Source organism: Chiloscyllium plagiosum, chromosome 38 (genome assembly GCF_004010195.1).
Source record: "Chiloscyllium plagiosum isolate BGI_BamShark_2017 chromosome 38, ASM401019v2, whole genome shotgun sequence".
Taxonomy (NCBI): Eukaryota; Metazoa; Chordata; class Chondrichthyes; order Orectolobiformes; family Hemiscylliidae; genus Chiloscyllium; species Chiloscyllium plagiosum.
In genome coordinates, this window is record NC_057747.1 from 10,932,093 (window position 1) to 10,953,148 (window position 21,056).

General features: G+C 43.5%; 2 protein-coding genes across 4 annotated transcripts in view; one reads left to right on the forward strand and one right to left on the reverse strand.

The window, feature by feature from the left end:
* Nucleotides 1-21,056, forward strand: part of wdfy4 (WDFY family member 4) — a 318,819-nt gene that overhangs the window by 203,505 nt on the left and 94,258 nt on the right. The window lies entirely within an intron of this gene.
* lrrc18a (leucine rich repeat containing 18a) overlaps nt 2,420-21,056 on the reverse strand; it is a 28,738-nt gene continuing 10,101 nt past the window's right edge. Inside the window, exon 2 of the mRNA XM_043678831.1 lies at nt 2,420-3,498. Coding sequence (XP_043534766.1) covers nt 2,715-3,488 — 774 coding nt within the window. The 5' untranslated portion in view covers nt 3,489-3,498 and the 3' untranslated portion in view covers nt 2,420-2,714. The remainder of the gene's footprint in view (nt 3,499-21,056) is intronic.

The window sequence follows — 21,056 nt, forward strand, 5'->3', positions numbered from 1 at the left end:
AGGCACGTTTCACTGGTATTATTTCAGATAATGGCTAGGCTTTTCTCTGAAGAATGAAAATGTATCTGAGAGCATGTTGAGGATATGTCTACCTGGCATTGTTGCCTCTGACTGTACAAACACCATCAGAGACCAGTCTTCTCAAATAATGGCGAACCAATCCGAGAGAGGAAGCAAATGGATTTCAGACCATAAGATGTAGCAGGTGAAGTAAAAGTACTTGGATGAGTGCTTGAAATGTCATAATATTCAAGACGATGGGCCATGTGCTGGAAAGTGGGACCAAATGTAGAGTAGCATCTGAGGAACAAGAGAGATGACATTTTGGGCATAAGCCCTTGATCAGGAAGGGAGGGGGGGTGGCAAGAGGGCTGAGAGATAAATAGGAAGGTGGGGGTGGAGGCTAGGGTAGGTGGGAAGGAAGGCAGTGTGTAGGGATGATTTACACTGGACACATCCTAGTTTCTCTAGTAGAAACTATTGGCAACACTGTTTGCGATAGGTGGATGCAGGTGGAGGGTGGTTGTGATAGGTCGGAGGGGAGGGTGGAGGTGGGAAGGAAGATGGAGAGATAGGGCAGTTCAAGAGGGTGGTGCCAAGCTGGAGGGTTGGATCTTGGATGAGGTGGGGAGATTTCCCAGCTACCTTTTCCCCTCAGCCCAACCCTCCTAGTTATCTCTCAAATCCCCCGCCCCAACCCCCACATTCCTGATGAAGGGCTTATACCCAAAACATTGACTCCTGCTCCTAGGATGCTGCCTGACTGGCTATGATTTTCCAGCACCACATTTTTTTGTCTCTGACTCTCCAGCACCTGCAGTCCTCACTTTCCCCTATATTTCGAGTAGTTTTGTCAGTGCAGACTTGCTGAGCTGAAAGGCCTCTTCTGTATTGTATGATTCTAAGTGGCCCATTAAGCTACAGGCAGTGCATAGGAATGATTTACACCAGAGACACCCTAGTTTCCCTTGTAAAAACTATTGACAGCACTGTTTGGGATGATGGCAGCACACTGGTAATGAGACGCCCAGGTAAGTGCTATGAGGACATAGGTTCAAATCCAACAGGTGGCACTCAAATCCAGTTAATAAATCTGAAAACTAGTTTTAATAATGGAGACCGTGAGAAGTGTTATCAGACCATCTGGTTCATAAATTTCCTTTTGGGTTGGAATTCTGCTATCCTTACTACAGACCCACAGCAATGTGGCTGACTCTTAGTCACTCTCTGGAAGGATCTAGAAGGTCACTCAGTTCAAAGGCAACAAATACTGGCCTTGCCAGTGACACCCACATCCCATTAAGAAAAACAAATCAGCAAGTTACCAAGGTTTAGATCACGTGAAGAGATAAAACAAATGACGCTGGTATTCCCTGGAATAGGTTTACATCTAGGTTTTTAGATTTTAGATTTTATTGTCACGTGTACTCATGTAGAGAAGTACAGCGAGAAGCTCCTTGAAAGTGGAGTCACAGGTAGATAGGACAGTGAAGAAGGTGTTTGGTATGCTTTCCTTTATTGGTCAGAGTATTGAGTACAGGAGTTGGGAGGTCATGTTGCGGCTGTACAGGACATTGGTTAGGCCACTGTTGGAACATTGCATGCAATTCTGCTCTCCTTCCTGTCGGAAAGATGTCGTGAAACTTGAAAGGGTTCAGAAAGGATTTACAAGGATGTTGCCAGGGTTGGAGGATTTGAGCTTTAGGGAGAGGTTGAATAGGATAGGGCTTTTTTCCCAGAGCATTGGAGGCTGAGGGGTGACCTTATAGAGGTTTATAAAATCATAAGGGGGCATGGATAGGATAAATAGACAAGGTCTTTTCCCTGGGGTGGGGGAGTCCAGAACTAGAGGGCATAGGTTTAGGGTGAGAGGGGAAAGATATAAAAGAGACCTATGGGGCAACCTTTTCATACAGAGGGTGGTACGCGTATGGAATGAGCTGCCAGAGGAAGTGATGGAGGCTAGTACAATTACAACATCTAAAATGAATTTGGATGGGTATATGAATAGGAAGGGTTTGGAGGGATATGGGCTGGGTGCTGGCAGATGGGACTAGATTAGGTTAGGATGTCTGGTCAGCATGAACGAGTTGGACTGAAGGGTCTGTTTCCATGCTGTACATCTCTATGTCTCTATGACTCTATGACATGGCGCCATCTTGGATACTAAGGTTAAAAGGAGTGATTTGATTGAGGTACATAGGATGTTGAAAAAAATTGATAGGGTAGATCGATTTGTTTCTACTGGTGGCACATTGTAGGACAAGGAGAAATCATCTTAAAATCCACTTAAATGTTATTTCAGAACGTGAACATTTCTTGGAGTTAAAGGTGATCGAAGTGTAGAACACCCTCAAAAGACAGGTAGTGCCAGTATGATCAATGATTTGAAATCGGAGGTTAATCAGACCTTCTTATATTAGCCAACAATAAGGGATCGTTGGATGGAGTTAAAACATGGATCAGCCATGATCTCATTGAATGGTGGAATAGGCTTGAGGGGCTGAATAGCCTGCTCCTATCCATTTGATGCTGTGCAACATTGACCCTTTTGTTCTGTAAATAGCATGAATGCAATAAAAGGAACATTCGTACCAAGTGCACAGAAGAGAGTAGCCAGTCCTGAAACTTAAGGCAAGTGAGAGAGTTTATTTTGTTTTTGTTCAACCTTTTAGTTTGGGACGACAGCAGAGATTCATGCAGCTTGTAAACATTTATTCACTGATTCTCCAAGACGCCTCGTCTTGTTTCGCAACTGAGTTGGGTGCTATGAGACCGCTGAAATCGGGCTCTTCCTCCATCTCGGCTATGTTCTTCACCTTGCTCCATTTGTCTCTCTCCCGGAGACATTTCTTGAGACAGGGACGGCAGAGCATGTCTTTCCTGGCGAGGTAAATGTTCTCGACGCGATCGATGGTCTCTATAGGCTCCTCGGGTACCTGCGGAGTGGTGAACGGGTTCCGCAACACGTTCAGTTTCTTCAGTTTCGGCAGCTTGGTGATTTTGTCCGGCATATACGTGATCCGGTTGTCAAAGAGCCCCAGTTCCTTCAGCTCCTTCAAAGTGCCAATGGTGGTGGGAATCATTTCCACGGAGTTCAGGCCGAGGTTCAGGACCCGGAGGTTTTTCAGCTGCACCAGGTCCGTGGGCAAGCCGTCTGTTGTGAGCTTATTGTTCGACAGGTCAAGATAGTAAAGCAGCTCCAGCTGGCAAAGGCTTTCAGGAATCCTCTCGATCTTGTTTGTGTGGAAGTCTAGGTAGCGCAGCTTTGGGAATTTGTTGATGAAGTCTGGAATCTTTTTGATCATGTTCCGGCTCAGATCGATTTCCTCAATATCCGTCAACTTCAGAATGCATTTGGGAAAGGTCGCGATACCCATGTTGCTTAAGTCTAAACGACGCTTCCCGTCCACGGTGATCTTCATGGAGTTTTTTGCCATTTTTAGAGTGATCTTTTTGCCTGCGGCGCCTCCTTTCCGTTTCGGCATTTTCTTGATCCTTTTAATATAAAAAAGAAGGCAATAAAAAGAAAATTAAACTTTGTCCATAATGACAGAAGCAAATAATTACATAGAATTACAATTGTTAAAAACTTGTTTATGGATATCACTGGCGAGGCCAGTATTTATTGTCCATCTCTAGTTCCCCTTGATCTGGGGTCACCTGCGTGCCACATGTAAGGACAACTGATCTCCTTCCTGAAAGGACTTGAGTGAACCATAGCATGTGGAACAGTACAGCACAGTACAGGCCCTTCAGCCCTTAATGTTATGCTGATCTTTTATCCTACTCTAAGATCAAATTAACTTAAATACCCTTCATTGTACTATCATCCATGTGCCTATCCAAGAGCCGCTTGAATATCCCTAATGTATCTGACTCCACTACCACCGCTAGCAGTGCATTCCATGCACCCACCACTCTGTGTGTAAAGAACCGACCTCTGACATCTCCCCTATACCTTCCTCCAATCACCTCAAAATTATGCCCCCTTGTGATAGACATTTCTGCTCTGGGAACAAGTCTCTGGCTATCCATTCTATCTATGCCTCCCATCATCTTGTACACCTCTATCAAATCACCTCTCATCCTCCTTCGTTCCAATGAGAAATGTGCTAGCTCCCTCAACCTTTCTTCATAAGACATGCCCTCCAGTCCAGGCAGCATCCTGGTAAATCTCCTCTGCATCCTCTCAAAAGCTTCCACATCTTTCCTATAATAAGGCAACCAAACCAGATGGGACTTTTAAGACCATCAACAGTGATCAGTTACCATGGGCAATATTATGTTCCCTTTTTATTCTAGTTTTTAATTGAATTCAGATTTTGCCATCTGCCAAGGTAGGTTTCAAACCCATGTCCCAGCACATTGGTTTGGAGTTTTGATTAACTACTCCATTGGCATTACCATTGCAGTATCACCTCCCCTGTTGCAGACCATTCAGCCCACTTGTCCAATGGTTGAGACCCACACAAGCTTCATCACACTCACTTAACCTTGCCTTACCAGCACATCATTCCATTCATTTCTACCTTACACATTCATCTATCCCCACCTGTGTTGTAAACGTTTTACGGAACTTTTCACCATGTCCTGTCATCTTGGCAGTATTAGAGCTGTGCAACATGCATTAACTTGTTTACATATTAACTGAGACGAAAATAGATTTTCAGTGGTGAATGTTAATTCTCTCCAGTTTTTCCCAAGTGACTAACCACCTTGATGTGTAAAAACGAACACTGTGGTCTGGATATTCCCATCCCAATACAGAGCCAAGTTCTTCAGGTGGGGCTTTAAAAATGTCCTGAATCCATGGCTTCCTAATAAGTCAAGGTCCTACCTTTTTACTGAATCACATTAAACACATTGAACTTTAACTATAAATTCTGTGTCCTATGATCCTGCCACGCTAGCTATCTGATGAAGGAGCAGCACTCCGAAAGCTAGTGCTTCCAAATAAATCTGTTGGACTATAACCTGGTTTTGTGTGATTTTTAACTTTTTCCACCCCAGTCCAACACTGGCTCCTCCCCGTCACATTAAACAGTAGCCAACAAAGTAACACATGTTTGAGGGGATGGGGCAAGGGTTGTTTGGGGGGGAGGAGGGGTGTTGCATTGGGGAGGGATAAGGGTAGGGGTATGTGGTAGTGAGGTGCTTTGGGGTGGGTTGTAGCTTAGGGAAGCTTGGGGGTGAGTTGAAAACAAATCAAATGAAAATCCTGGACATTGCCAAAGCGTATCATTTTAGCCCCTAGCTGCAAGATGTTTCTACTCAAACTGCTGACCTTTAAACTGAAGGTGACTAATTGTGATAGTAAGCAAGAAGGAATTACAATGTAGCAAGTGACCCCACACCCACACCCACACCCACAGGTTTTGCCAGTGAGATATAGGGCTCATATTCCTGCTTGGTTGATGGACTGTAGCAATAGTCAGTCCCATTGCAGAGCGGTGCATTTTAATTCATAGAATCCTATACTCCAGAAAGAGGCTATTCAGCCTACCAGCCTATCTCTGTGACCCTGCATTTTCCATGGCTTGCAAATCCCTGGACATTACAGGGCAATTGAGCATGGTCAATCCAGTGAGCCTGCATATCTTTGGACTGTGGCGGGGGGGGAAACCGGAGCACCCGGAGGAAACAGGGAAGAACGTGCAAACTCCACACAGACTGTCACCCAGGGCCCGAATTCAACCCACATCCCTGGCGCTGGGAGGCAACAGTGTTAACCACGGAGCACCCCCCCCCTCCTTCCCCACAGTCCCATGGTTCTTTGGAAGTAGGTAGGTCTTGGCGAATGGTGTTCCCATGCTGTTCAATGGCATTCAGGGAATGGACAACAAATGCTGGCATTACCGACCATGCTCACACCCCACGGAAACGAATAAAGAGCGCAATACAATCCTGGGCACGTACTCCAGCTCCTTTACTGAATTAAGATCAAGGTGAACAGTGCCAACTTGAGGCCTGTTTCAAGAAGCTGCCATTATTCCTGTTTACGCCAGCTCTGTGAGCAGAGGCTGGTGATGGAAGCTGGCACCTTTTCCCTTCATTGCTTCCCCCAGGGGAAAGTCGCCATTGGAACCCTCTCACCGTCACCTTCAGGAGGTCACTTGTTAACCTAGGGAGCAGGCTGGTCACCGCTGCCCACATGGCAACAAGTAACCCCCCCTCCTTCTACAACAAATAACCACTTTTGTTTCCATGTGTTTTTGTTTTACTGAATAAAAAGGAAGGCAGACTGCCTGAGGAAATGATCACAGCCCGTGCTTATTGTTATGAGACTCACTGCAGTTACTCAGCTTCCAAAGATCGGGCACAGCAGTTTAATCTGGGATTGGGAAAATCTGTCATGCACATTTGAACATCTTTGCTTTTCCTTCATGCAGTACAGGTTATGGAAATGGATTTGAATCATTCAAACCCTATAACACATTGCCTGATGGCTCAGTGGTTAGCTCTGCTGCCTCACAGTAACAGAGTCCCAGGTTCGATTCCAGCCTTGGGCGATCATCTGTGTGGAGTTTGTACATTCTCACTGTGTTTGTGTGGGTTTCCTTCAGGGGCTCCGGTTTCCTCCCACACGTTCAAATATGTGCAGGTCAGGTGGATTGGCCATGCTAAAGTCCCCATAGTGCTAGGTGCATTAGTCAGAGGGAAATGGATTTGGGTGGGCTACTCTTCGGAGGGTCGGTGTGGACTGGTTGGGCCGAAGGGCCTGTTTCCACACAGTAAGGAATCTAATCTAATCGAAAGAAAAAAGACAAACCACAGTCTCTATTCCCTACGTCCTGTGAACTCTGCAGTTTTCACACAACTTTATTTCATTCACTAACGGGTTGTGGGTGTCACTGGTTAGGTCGGCATTAATTGCCCATCCTTAATTACTCATAGGGCAGTTATGAATCAACCACATTATGGGGCAAGGATGTGTTTCCTACAAAGCATGGGTTTTTCCAATAATTGGCAATGGTTTACTGGTCATTTGACCCTTATTTCCAGACTTTTATAAAATTCAAATTCCACCATCTGCTGTATTGAGATTCAAACCCAGGTCCTCAGAAATAATACCTGGTCTCCGGATTAACAGTCCAACGATAATACCACAAGGCCATTGCAGGTTTGGAAAAAGGTATTGCAGCTTATAGTTAAAGCATATTTAAAAACATTTCACAGCATCCAGCCATTGACAATACCATTGCAAATGGCCACTGGAATATGACAACGTAGACCTTGTAAACTATTTCCAACACTGAGACAGGCCAAAATTTAGGAGAAGATTTGTAGCTCGGGTGCTCGTTGTTGTGGTTCTGTTCGCCGAGCTGGGAATTTGTGTTGCAGACGTTTCGTCCCTTGTCTAGGTGACATCCTCAGTGCTTGGGAGCCTCCTGTGAAGCACTTCACAGGAGGCTCCCAAGCACTGAGGATGTCACAAAACATCTGCAACACAAATTCCCAGCTCGGCGAACAGAACCACAACTGAAACAGGCCATTCGGCCCTAATGGGTCCTTAATCCCTACTCAAGCCTGCTCCTGCCTGTCTTCACTTAACCTCATCACATTTCTTTCTTTCTCACTCTGCGTTTTGCCATTGCTTCCTCAAGAAGAATATTCATCTCAGCGACTCCATGTGTGGCTAAAATGTCTTTAGTGTAACGTCACGTGATGTATAGCAATTCCTCCCTGCTCACCTGTGCAGTAATCCTCTTTTTTTGTCTGAAGACCAAAGATTTAAGTGGAAACATTGTACAACAGTGAGCGAAATTAAATGTTGTTTTCCCTTTAGCAATGTACAGGATTTACATTTGCTCTTATTCCCCACACCCCTCCCCCTCCAAAAAAAATGGACTTGCTTAATATGTGTGTTGCCTGATTGGCACCGTTTAATGTGATTTAGCGAAAATAAATGACCGTGAGTTATTTGGGAGCCACTGGGAGCTGGAGGAGTTTCCAGCTGGTTACTCTGTAGCTGACTTTCACACGACAGCACTTAATTGTACTAAGCCAGATCACGGTGGTGATGAATGATTGTTTGGGAAGCAATATGGGTTTCTCTCATACACACCTTTCCATTAAAAAGGCTTCATTACAAGCCCTTCAGGGACTTTGGCTACTCATTAATCATATTCAACCATGTGCAGGAGAATGTGAGATAATAACTAATGCATCCAGCTAATTTCAATTATCTAGCTTAGAACGGAGAAGAAAAGAACAAAAAAAAAGCACAGTGTAATAAGAGTCCACTTAATCCATCCATAAAAATCCATCAAAAGTACATTTGCTGCTTTTATTATGTGGTCGGGATGCTGAAAATGTGTTTGAAATGGGGACTGGAGTTCAGCTGTTGAGACTATTACTTGCTACTTAAACAGGTATTGATACTGGAGGTAACTTGTTCTGATTCAAATCTGGAGACCAAGTTATACCTTTGCTACTGGATTGCCCTTTAGATAGATAAAGCAAAAAGAACAAAGTTGCGTTTATGTAGCGCCTTTCACAGCTTTAGAAAGTTACAATGTGCTTTTCAGCCCACAAGGTACATTCATTTGGTATCGTAACATAATAAACACGGCAATCAATTTGTGCAAAGCAAGCTCCTACAAGCAGATTATGAGCAGGTGATCTGTTTGTCATGATGCTGGCAAGAACACCCCTGATCGTTTTTGAAATGGTACCACATGATCTTTTGACTTAAGAATGGATTGAAGCAAATGGTGAGCTCAATGGTGGCTCAATGGTTAGCCCTGCTGCCACGCAGTGCCAGGGACCTGTGTTTGATTCCCACCTTGGGAGACTGTGCAAACTCCACACAGACAGTCTCCCCCCGTCTGTGTAGGTTTCCTCCGGGTGCTCTGGTTTCCTCCCACAACCCAAAAATGTACAGGTCAGGTGAATTGGCCACGCTAAATTGTCCATAATGTTCGGGGTAAATATAGGTTGGGGAATGGGTCTGTGTGGGTTACTCTATGGAGGGTCAGTGTGAACTTGTTGGGCCAAATGGCTTGGTTCCACACTGTAGGGAATCTAATCTAACCTGACCTGTAAAGGTTGTCATCTAGTAAGGTCTGGCAGGGAACCTGGCAACAAGTAATGGTTGTACGCTAATAAAGTGATAATTGGTAAGCCCTGACTAGGTGTATAGATGTGGGGAAGTCTCTTGTGGTGTCCCTACCTCTGAGCCAGTTTGAGTTCAAACCCCACCTCCTTCTGGAGGTACATCACAACATATCCAATAGATTGATTAAAAGATATATTTTGGGGAATAAATAATTACTAGTATTGGACCTTGTGGCTTGTGAGCTATAACTAAAACTTGTAACTCGTAAAGTGAATGGCTGGACTCTGTCAAATCAGTATTTTAACATCTCCTATTTATAACTAATTGCCATTTTTGTGTTGCGTGCTTCTGGTAGTGAATCAAAGGTTAGGAATTGTCAAAAATTACTGGGTTCCAGAGCATTTTCTTTGATAGATATCTATGTTTGGCTTTACAGTGGACAGTATCTCTGGGAGGAACATTTAATCCTAAATTAGAAATTGTTAATAAAATTGATCTTCTACCCAGTATCTTCCAGCCCCATCAGGACTTTCCCCACTCTTGGACTGACTTTTATAAAGAAAGTCTTGAACCATATACCTAGATTTCAGAAATCTCTGACAAGAAATATTTTTGTAATAATCTCTCCAAGTTATCGTACTATAAATACAGTCAAAGTATTAGAGACAAACCGTGATTCCTGTCTCTCAGTGGGTGTGCAGTATGCCTTTAAGAGACCATGCTAATGATATCAACATTGCATCACAGCATGTGACCTGAAAGTATTAAGTTCTCAGGCTCCATCTTAACTGGGGTCACTTGAAGCATGACATGCTGATGGAAGTGTGTTCCTGATGTAACTGGATTGATTAGTGTTAGCCCAGACACTGAAATGCCTGTGAATTGTAATGCATGTATATATCAGGAGCTGTAATGAATAAATGTTAAATCTTTCAGTTCCACATTACCCGTGCCTAGTTCTTATGTTACAGGAACTAACATAAACACTACTGCACCATGTACCATTTGGCTGCAGGAGGCAAAGTTCATTCCTTGGTGGCAGGTCCATTCCAGCACTGATCTGTGGAGAGTTAGCATTTCAGGCTGACCTTTCTTTGGGATTGCAAGGGTGTTGAAAATGAACAGCTTTTAAACTCATGCAGAAAAGGGGCAAGAAGATTGAGTAGAGGGCAGGAATAATCGAGGGATGTTGGTCTAAACTGGGAAATTGGTACAAAATTATGTGGGAACAGAAGATGTACCTCGCTGCTATCACTTTCCTTTAATATCAAATATATCTGCGATATCTTGGGTTGTTGGATTTGTTGGATTTGTTCCAACAAAGAGTAACTCAAGGGCAAAAAGGAATGGGCAATAAATATTGGCCCATCCAGCAATGCCCAGCCCACAGGTGAAAAGAATAAATCCATTTGGTTGGTATTAGTCTATGCATGTAGGAGTGAATACCCATACAGTGTTTCAGGTGGAAGCTAGGCAATCATGGAACAGTACCAAGGTCTATTGCATATTACTAAATGGCTAGTTACATTACATATAAGAGATACAATTATCTCTTATGAGACAGCAGGCTTGACTTAAGAGAAAGTACACATTGCTACTTTAACTCCATGCAGTGAACACCAAAACCCAAAGCAGTCTACATATTCTGGTGAACTCATGTAGAAATAGTTAACTCTTCTTAGCAAGAGACCTTTCTGTCCTGATGGGAGGAGCGTATGTGATGTGAGTTAACATAGAAACAATAGTAAATAGGAGCAGGAGAAGGCCATTCGACCCTTCAAGCCTCTTCTGCTATTCAATATGATCATGGCTGATCATCCAACTCAATTTCTCCCAATTTCTCCCCATGTCCTTTATCTCTTTAGTCGTAAGAGCTATATCTAATTTCTTCCTGAAAAGTTCAATATTTTAGCCTCGATTGCTTTCTGTGGCAGAGAATTGCACAGGCTCACCACTTTCTGGTTGAAGACATCTCTCATCACAGTCCTAATTAGCCTATCCATATCGTTAGACTGTGAGCCCTGGTTTCTTACTCGCTGGTCATCAGGAACATCCTTCTTCCATGCCCTGTTTCTCTCCTGTTCATTGTAGTTCAGTGTTATAAGGGTGGGAATACCCTTTTGGGTTCACCCACTCCCTCTTCTGGACTTAGAGTCAACAGACCCTTCGGTCCAACTGGTCCATGCCGATCGGATATCTCAACTCAATATAGCCCCAGCATCTGCCAGCACCCAGTCCATATCCCTCCAAACGCTTCCTATTCATATACCCATCCAGCTGCCTTTTAAATGTTGCAATTGTACTAGCCTCCATCACTTCCTCTGGCAGCTCATTCCATGCACACACCACCCTCTGTATGAAAAGGTTGCCCCTTAGGTCCCTTTTAAATCTTTCCCCTTTCACCTACACGTTCTAGTTCTGGACTCCCCCACTCCAGGGAAAAGACCTTGGCTCTTCACCCTATCCATGCCCTGTACAATTAAAAAAAACTCTACAAGGTCACCCCTCAGCCTCTAATGCTCCAGGGAAAACAGTGCCTGCCTATTCAGCCTCAAATCCTCCAACCCTGGCAAAATCCTTGTAAATCTTTTTTGAGCCCTTTCAAGCTTCAGAATGATTTTTCCTATAGCAGGGAGACCAGAATTTAACATAGAATTGCAAACTTCCCAGTCATTATGAACATCCTTCCTGTGTTTACCCTGTCAAGGCCTTTTAGAATTTTGTAGTCTTCTCTGAAATCTCCCCCTCCACCCCCCACCCACCCCACGCCTTGTTCTAAACACCCTTTTGGGTACTCTCTTAGATGCCAGAAGAGAAGTATAGATAATCTGGCAAAAGGGAAACTGCCCACATGAACCAGGAAGGTGAAGGGACAAAGATGAAGAGACCTCAAAGATGCAGACAAACGTCCTAAGCCTGAATTCAAAAGGACTCCTAATTCCAAACAGCAGTCTCAACTCCTGGTAACTCTGATTCTCTGTGACCAGAACCTTTGGTCGTACAGACATTGGGAATGATGGCTCAGATTGAAAGCTATTACAGCGTCAGTGCTGAGGCCACGAAGCTACAATGTGATTGGTAGAAAGCTGAGGTCTTTGACCTTGTGTTGAACGTCACTAGAGCAGTGTACGAACCCAAGGACAATGGGGGCAGAGATTTAAATTGGAAAGTAGTATACAAAAGCAAAATAGTAGAGGTGCTGGAAATCTGATTTAAGAATGTAAAAAGTTGTTAGAACCCATTAGCATATCAATCTAAAATGTTAACTTAGTCAATTCCATGGGGTGAAACAATAATTTGTTTTTGCAATTTCAAACACTAAAATGTATGCAAATCTAACTGGCCAATTCCTTTCTCTTCTTTTAAAAACAAATTATTTGCTTGATTTTTCATTTTATTTGTCCCTCTCCTGTCTCTCATCTGACAAGTTTTAGTTCACACGTATGTCTGTCTAACTCCACAGGCACCTTCCTGCAAATTGAATTGCTAATGGCTACAGTGCAGACTTCAGCAATTGAAGAGCTGCCCCTTTTTACCATCATTGAACATCATTCCATACAGTTGTAAAGAGAAATGTAGGAACAGGCCATTCAGCCCCTTGTGCCCGATCCAGCATTCAATTTGATCGATTCCTCAGTTTCACTTGCCCATCTTCACCTCGATCTTGAATATTTTAAAAATCACACAACATCAGATTATCATCCAACAGGTTTATTTGCAAGTACAAACTTTCAGAGTGTTGCACCTTCATCAGGTAATTAGTGGGGCAGGACACAGAATTTTTAGCAAAAGATCTGTTGGACTATAACCTGGTGTTGAGTGATTTTTAACTTTGTCCACCCCAGTCGTACACCAGCACCTCCACATCTTGACTATTTTAATCATTGTTCCACCCTCTCCAAAATATCAATGTTTTTGGGGCAGAGTTTCAGATATCCCCTTTGTACAAAGCAATGTTTGCTGAGATCACCATGAATGACCTCTCTCTCTCTTGTTTTATAGTTTAATCCCTTGCTTGAAATTCCTGGACGAAATAAAAAAAGCTTCTTCATCCAAGAAGGAGTTGCCAAAACTTAATCTCATGGAGTATATGCTGCTCAAGGACTGCTTTTAGTTTCTTGGTTAATGCAGTCAAGTCAGGGCGTGTGGAAATCTGCAGCAAATGTTAAGCGAATGTGCGGATCTTTTCCAGACACAGTTAACAGGGGACTCACCTGCTTCAACATGATGCCCACTAGGTGGCTGAGTATTCACATACTTAATCATTTGTGCTCTCCAGAACAATTCTTCCTCAATACTTCATTCCTTCACTCTCACCATCAATAACTCGAAATTTTTAAAGGAATTTCTTTGATCTCTCAGCTTATCTATCCTTTTCACTTGTTTCCACTGTTTCCTACAGGTTTTCAGTTTCACGAGGATTTGTATTTCCTGTTAACCTTTTCACTTGACCAGAGTTCTCTATCCTATTGGATTCCATATTTCTGCACATATTTAGCTCATGCCAGGACCTGTGCCCCTTGTGATTCTTTCCCTTATCACTTCTCTCTTTACTTTCTTGTCTTTATTTAGAGACTTCTTGAGTTTTGTTTTCCATTTCCGTTTTTTGAACAGAAGTGGTTTAATTATTTATCGTCCTTTGTCTCTCACATTCTCTTTGTCCCCTTTCCTTCTCCTCTCCTTTGCTCCTCATACCACCCCTCTCCTCTTCTCCATCTTTTATACATAGCCACTTCTCCATCGCATCCCTCCCCTTCTACTCCTTCCCATCTCCCTTCCGCTTTCCTCCTTGAACTTACTATATTAACCACTTTCTATTTTTTGCCACCGACCAATTCTTATTGCTGCAATTTTTATCGCATGCACCTTTCTCTGATGTACATGTGGATAGAGGTTATATCAAGTGGAATTTGTAATAAAATCAAAAACCGTGGATGTTGGAAATACAAACTGATGAACCCATATGGGACCAAAGTGCTAGCAGGTAAACTGTGCAAATGGGGACATGTCTGTTCAGTGAAAGAGGCTTTGAAGATCTCCCAGATTGGCAGAGAACCTGAACATTGGTACTGTAGCAGATTTCACTTTAGCTCATTTTCCAACTACTAATTGGGCACAAAATATCAGAAAATCTAAGCTGGAGACTCTTAAACCACTAGGGGAAGGCTAATGTGATTTAGATTTTAACTTAAACACTGGAGTTTCCTGGAAGAGCAAATGGCATTTATCATGGCAAGAGACTTTACAGGACGGTGGCAGAGGGGAAGGTATTGGGATAGGTATGAGTTAAGTTATAAGAAGACCTTTAAAGGAGAAAGAGTGTGCAGGACCAAGTTTGAACTAGACAATTCCAAATGGTTGGGCTTTTCAGCTGCTTTTGCCCTGGCACTGAAGTGTCCATGTAACCTTCAAAAATACAGTTTATATTTTTGTTAGTTGCATGTTTACACCATTTAACATCACAATTAAGGTTAGAGGATGTGATTTGCCTATTTGTGTGGGCCAAATCTGCAATGGCAGATGGAGAAAGAGGTGGATGGGCTTCAAATACAAAAGTATCCCCCCCCCCCCCCCACACACACACACACACACACACACACTCCACTCAGTTCCAGTTGCCATAATTTTTTCACAACATTGAAAAGGGACAGAGGAATCATGAGTCAGCATGCAGCACTTCAGACTTTGTAGGTTCAAGTTGTGGGACTAGGGCCTTTTAGATCTCCTAGAGGTTTGATAGACACGCCCAACTTCTGAGTATTATGTAACTCATGTTACTTCAGAGGGGTCTGGACTAGTAGAACTGTACTATAAAGTTGGGAATCTTTTGGTAGTGATGTTCAAATTCTGTTGCCAACTTCACATGTTTTGATATAATGCAAGTTAAATATATTTTTACCGGAATGATGGGGCTTTGTCCCAAAAAGGCTAAATGACAGCTAAGCTAATCACCATTCTTAAAGTCAGATGAATTGGAGTACATTTTCCAATGGATAAAGTGCTCATCTGCATTGAACAGTGGTTAGCACTGCTGCCTCACACTTCCAGGGACCTGGGTTTGATTCTAGCCATGGGCAACTGTCTGTGTGGAGTTTGCACATTCTCCCCATGTCTGTATGGGTTTCCTCTGGGTGCTCCAGTTTCCTCCCACAATCCAAGAATGTGCAGGTTATGTTAATTGCTCATAGTGTTCTGAAATCTGGAGATTAAATACGTGTGAAAGGGGAAAATGTAGAGTAATAGGGTAGGGGAATGGGTTTGAGTGGGTTACTCTTCGAAGAGTAATTATGGACTTGTTGGACGAAGGGCCTGTTTCCACACTATAGGGATTCTATGAATAATATACGTTAGATTTCACTGTGTCATTTGTCTCTGTGATTTAATATTCCAATTTATTTACAGCTCAGACAGCTGTTCCGCTGTTTTAAAGTATGAACAGATGGCTGAGCTCTTCCAATGATTTCAGAGGCTTAAAGCTAATCCACTCAAAAGCATTCTTTTGACAGTCATTTGCAGTAAATTTTTTTTTGTTGTACAAGTTTGACTGAGATAAAGTCCACAGATAGATTCAGCTCTTCGGGGATTGTTAGCTTAGTTGTTAAGCTGACTGAGAGCTTTTTTTATAAGTCCTGATATTGTTAGGGTGACCTATTGAGAATATTGACCTTTTAATTTTTTTTGTTATGAATGACTGTTTGTCCTGCTATTTTTATGAGCATCTTCAAAACCTCCAGTATCTATTGTAGGGCTTGAGATTTGGTAGGTATTGGATAATGGGTGAGTGGGCAAGGTGAATGAGGAGGTATGCAGGGCAAAGGGGGGAGGCACATGTTGGTGAATGGGTAAGTGGAGGTGGACCATTTAACCTGCCTGCTTTGACATCTACTTCTGCCTTGCCGTGCTTTGGGTGCTGGGGTGTTGACTCCACCCTATCCCAGATTCTATGGGGAAAAGATTCCAGGCAGCAATCACAGCCACTCAGGAGGCAGGGTGTTGGGAAATGACCTGATTCTAGACTTCCACATCAAAAGGGGAAAATCCAGCCCTGTATCTTTTATTTTCAATGAGATGGTTGGCATGTGATACTTTGGACTGTCTCAACCGCACCAAGATATGTATACTGCAACAGTACGTGATTCAGAAAACAGTTAAAATTTACTCTATGAACTGCTACCGAAATATTCTGGCCTTCCCAATGATTTGATCTTTCACTGTGCATCCAAAAGCAAAACCAGAAACGAGATTGAGTTGAGATGCAGTTGCCATATATTGGATTCTCCACAACAGAGAATGAGAAAGTTATCCCCCATTTTAGCATGGTCTGAAAATGCCACATTGTGGGGGGAGGAACCTTCCTAAGTATAAAACAAATTTAAGGTGCTTACACTGTCTAGTGGTCTGACACTGGAGAAATCTTGACATGTTGGAGCTGAGCCCTACAGTTTGACCTTCAAATCCTCAGCGTGCACTGAGATTGCTGATCTCAGCTGACCATCGATATTAGTATTTTGTTTGATTTTGGAAGCCTGGGTGAGATGAGCCCAGGTTCTTCGCTAAGTGACAACGCAGCAGTCGATTCGGGAAGTTTGCATACATACGGGGTGTTTATGAAGGACCCCGTGACTGTAAAGCTTGACATCTCTCACTGTCAAGGCTTGCGTAAGTAATGACGTGAATGAGGAAGGCAAAGACAGCAACGGAAATATTAGTCGAGCAGAGAGTCAAGAGGTTCAGCTCAGAGAAAGGAGTGGAAGTAAATGAATAATTGGATTGTTAAATACAGCGAGTTCCTGACTGGTGGAGTCATCTCCATGACATTGGAACAACTTTTCAGATGTCATCACAATGATCTCATTGTGCACACAAGTTCAGAGAACCGAGCACAGCACTGAATGACAATGACACCCTCAGGCAATTGTGACAAATCACAAGAGTGAAGGTAGTTTATGAACATCCTTTACCCCCCTCCACTCAGGACTGTGTTGTAACTTCCTCTGAGTCACCACACCAACACCATTCTCTTCAGTACATCACCAACATACCTTGATTTCTTGAACTTCGTGAACTTGAAGTAATTTTTCTGATTTAGTGATAGAGGGGTAAAGGGGCAATATTTAGTGATAGAGGGGTAAAGGGATAATGTTTAATGTCTGTGGGGTAATGACCTTGGAAAAAAATCAGCAACGTCATATTTAACAGGTATTATGACAAAAGTGCAATGATGCATAGTAACAGGAAAGGTACTAGTCCTTAGCTGTTGTAAAGTGTATCTTTTGTAGATACAGGGATATTTCTGCTGTCTAACACACTCCATATATCACATTGGTCTTTATTACAAGGCTATTGGATGAGAAAAATGAAAAGTCATTGTGACATTTGCAAGACTGTTTTGACACCATGACTTGAACACTGAATGTAGTTTGGTCTCCACGCTCATGGAATGATACACTAACACTGAAGGAACTATAGAGAAGATACACTTGATGGATCGTTAGGGTTTTAGGCTTGTCCAATGATGAGGGGTTGTACAGACTGAGCCTATCCTCTCGTGTTTAGAAGAATAAGTGGTCACCTCCTTAAAATATTGAAGATTCCAAAGTGGCTTGACAGGTTAAACACTGAGAAGATAAGTTACCCCTACCACGGAAATCCAGAACATGGAGGTACAGAGTCAGGATAGAGGATCAACCATTTCAGACAGAGGACTGATTTCTTCAACCAGAGGGTTAGATTAGATTCCCCACAATGTGGAAACAGGCCATTTGGCCCAACAATCCACATCAACCCACCCAGACCCATTTCCCTCTGACTAATGCCCCTATGGGCGATTTAGCATGGCCAGTCCACCTGACCTGCACATCTTTGGACTGTGGGAGGAAACCCATGCGGACACGGGGAGAATGTGCAAACTCCACACAGACAATTGCCTGAGGCTGGAATCGAACCTGGGTTCCTGTGATGTGCAGTGCTAACCACTGAGTCACTGCGCCGCCCTAATGACTCCCTTTTCTCTCTCCTCTTCTCCCCACCTCAGAGGAGCCCTGCCTGAAACATGATATCCATGTGTTTGTCTCAAAGTCCCTGAAACGCCTCTTATAGTATCTGCCTCCACCACCAAACCTGGCAGCGCATTCCAGGCGCCTACCATTCCCTGTGTAAAAAACATGCCCCTCACGTTCCTTTGAACATTCCCCTCTCGCCTTAAATGCGTGCCCCGAAGTGAATCTTTGGAATAGCCAGAGGGCCGTACCTCCTCCAATATCGACTATATTCAAAAGTAGAAATGACGGGTGATTGGTGTTTGAGAGAATTGAAGGATTTGGGGGAATGGCTGAGAAAATTGAGGTCAGTCAGCTGAAATTGTATTAAATGGTGAATGATAAATCAGCTGTGATTGTTCTGAATGGCAGAGCTGGCTCGATAGGCCACTTTGTTATGCTCTTGTATTCTTAGAGTATCACTGCTGAAACGATGAGTTTAAGAGTTAGGCAGGCAATAGTCTTGGTTCTTATTTCAATTTGACTGAACTGTTCAGTTTAAAATGAAAGTTAATGGGCTGTGGAGCTGGAAGTTACTGAGACACCTGAGTGAGGTTGGTCTTGAGGGCAAGGAATTAGTTATGCATTGTGTTAGCGACTGCGGTTATTGACATTGAACAAGTGATTTGTGTTTTTTTTCTAATCTGACACTTACATAATTCTCCTTAACATCCCACAATGTAATTTGTGTTCTAAGTGATTCTACTTCTTAAGGAGTAGGCCATTCAGCCCTTCAACCCTGCTTTACCATTCAGGAAGATCATCATTGATTTGATATGGTCTTGACTCCCCCACTGTCCTGGCTGCTCCCCTATAACTTTTGACTCTCATCAATCGAAAGTTTTTCTCATTCAGCCTGAAATGTATTCAATAAACCAGCATCTCCTATTCTCTGAGGAAGAGAATTCCAAATACCTTCTAGAGAAGAAATTCCTCCTCATCCTCGTCTTGAACAGGAGACCCCTAATTTGAAACTTTGCCACTTATTCTAGATACGTCCATGAGAGGCAAGATTCTTTCAGCATCTACCCAAACAAGCCCTCTCAGAATCTCACACGTTTCCGGTTCCTCATTAATTCTTCAAAACTCCTTTGAGCAGAAAGGAGAATTGAATTAAATGGAATTTATTGTCATGTGTTCCGAGACATGGTGAAAAGCTTTGTCTTGCAAGCAATACGGCAGATCACAGAGTCAAGTAGCATAGATCAGCAAATAATAGGCAAACAGCGGCAAAAACAAAACACAGGTCCAGGCGAATGTGAAGAGTTTGTGAGTCCATTCAATATTCTAACAACAATAAGGTAGAAACTGTTTTGAAACTTGCTGGTGCGTGTGTTCAGGCTTCTGTACCTTCTCCCCGATGGCAGAGTTGTAGAAAAACATTGTCATGATGGAATGGATCTTTGAGAATGCTGGCGGCCTTTCCTTGATAGTGGGCCTGGTAGATGGATTCTATAGATGGGAGGTTGGCCTTTGTGATTGTCCGGGCCGAGTTCACCACTCTCTGTAACCGTCTCCGATCTTGAATGGTACAGTTGCCTTACCAGGAAGTGATACATCCAGACAGAATGCTCTCGATGGTGCACCTATCAATGTTGGCAAGGGTATTCACTGTCATGCCAAATTTCCTCATCTGCCTGAGGAAGAAAAGACATTGTTGGGTCTTTGTAACCAGTGCCTCCACATGAAGGGTCCAAGAAAGCTTGTTGTGGATGACCACTCCCAGGAGCTTGACACTGTCCACTCATTCCACCTCTGTGCTGTTAATGTGTAGGGGGGCATGAGTAACATCCCACCAAAAGTCAGTAATGAGTTCCTTGGTTTTGCCAGCATTGAGAGCTAGATTGTTCTCAGTGCACCATTTTTCCAGGTCTTCCACCTCCCATCTGCAGTCCGTTTCATCACCATCTGAGATTCGACTGACTATGGTGGTGTCATCAGCGAACGTGTAAATGGCATTAGTCTTGTATTTGGTGACACAATCATGGGTATACAGTGAGTACAGTAGGGGGCTGAGCGCACACCCCTGGGGGGCTCCAGTGTTGAGTATTAGTGAGGATGAAATATTGTCCCTAGTCTTCACTGATTTGTGGTCTGTGGGTCAGGATACTGAGGATTCAGTTGCAGAGAGTGGGGCTTAGTCCGAGATCACTAAGTTTAGTAATCAGTGTCGAGGGGATAATAGTGTTGAAGGCCGAACTGTAGTCAATGAGTAGGATTCTTACGTAGCTGTTCTTGGTGTCAAGATGTTCTAGGGAGTAGTGAAGGGCAAGTGATGTGGCATCTGACGTGGATCTGTTGGTCCAGTAGGCAAATTGGAGTGGGTTAAGAGTAATGGGGAGGCTGGAGTTGATTACTGCCATGACCAGCCTTTCAAAGCACTTCATGACCATCAAAGTTCACGGGTGGTAGTCATTGAGAAATGCTGTATGAGCCTTCTTAGACACAGGGATGATGTTGGCCCTCTTGAAACAGGCAGGGACAGTGGCCTGCTGTAGGGAGAGGTTGAAGATGTCCGAGAAAACCTCTGCCAGTTGATCTGTGCATGCTCTAAATGCACGGCCTGGTACTCCATCTGGTCCCATCACTTTCCTTTGATTCACACGAAGGAAAACTGATCTGACCTCTGATGCAGTGATTGTTGGGATAGGTTCGTCAGGACTTGTCGGAATAGGTGTTACCTCTCCGCCAAATTTCTGCTCAAAGCGAGCAAGAAAGCATTGAGACAATCTGGGAGGGATGTGTCATTGTCTGTTATCTTGCACTGTCTCTTTTTAGAACCTGTGATGTCATTCAGTCCTTGCCGTAGTCGCCAGGTGTCTGTCTGGGTCTCTAGTTTGGATCGGTCTTGGTCAATAGACAATAGACAATAGGTGCAGGAGTAGGCCATTCAGCCCTTCGAGTCTGCACCGCCATTCAATATGATCATGGCTGATCATTCCTAATCAGTATCCTCT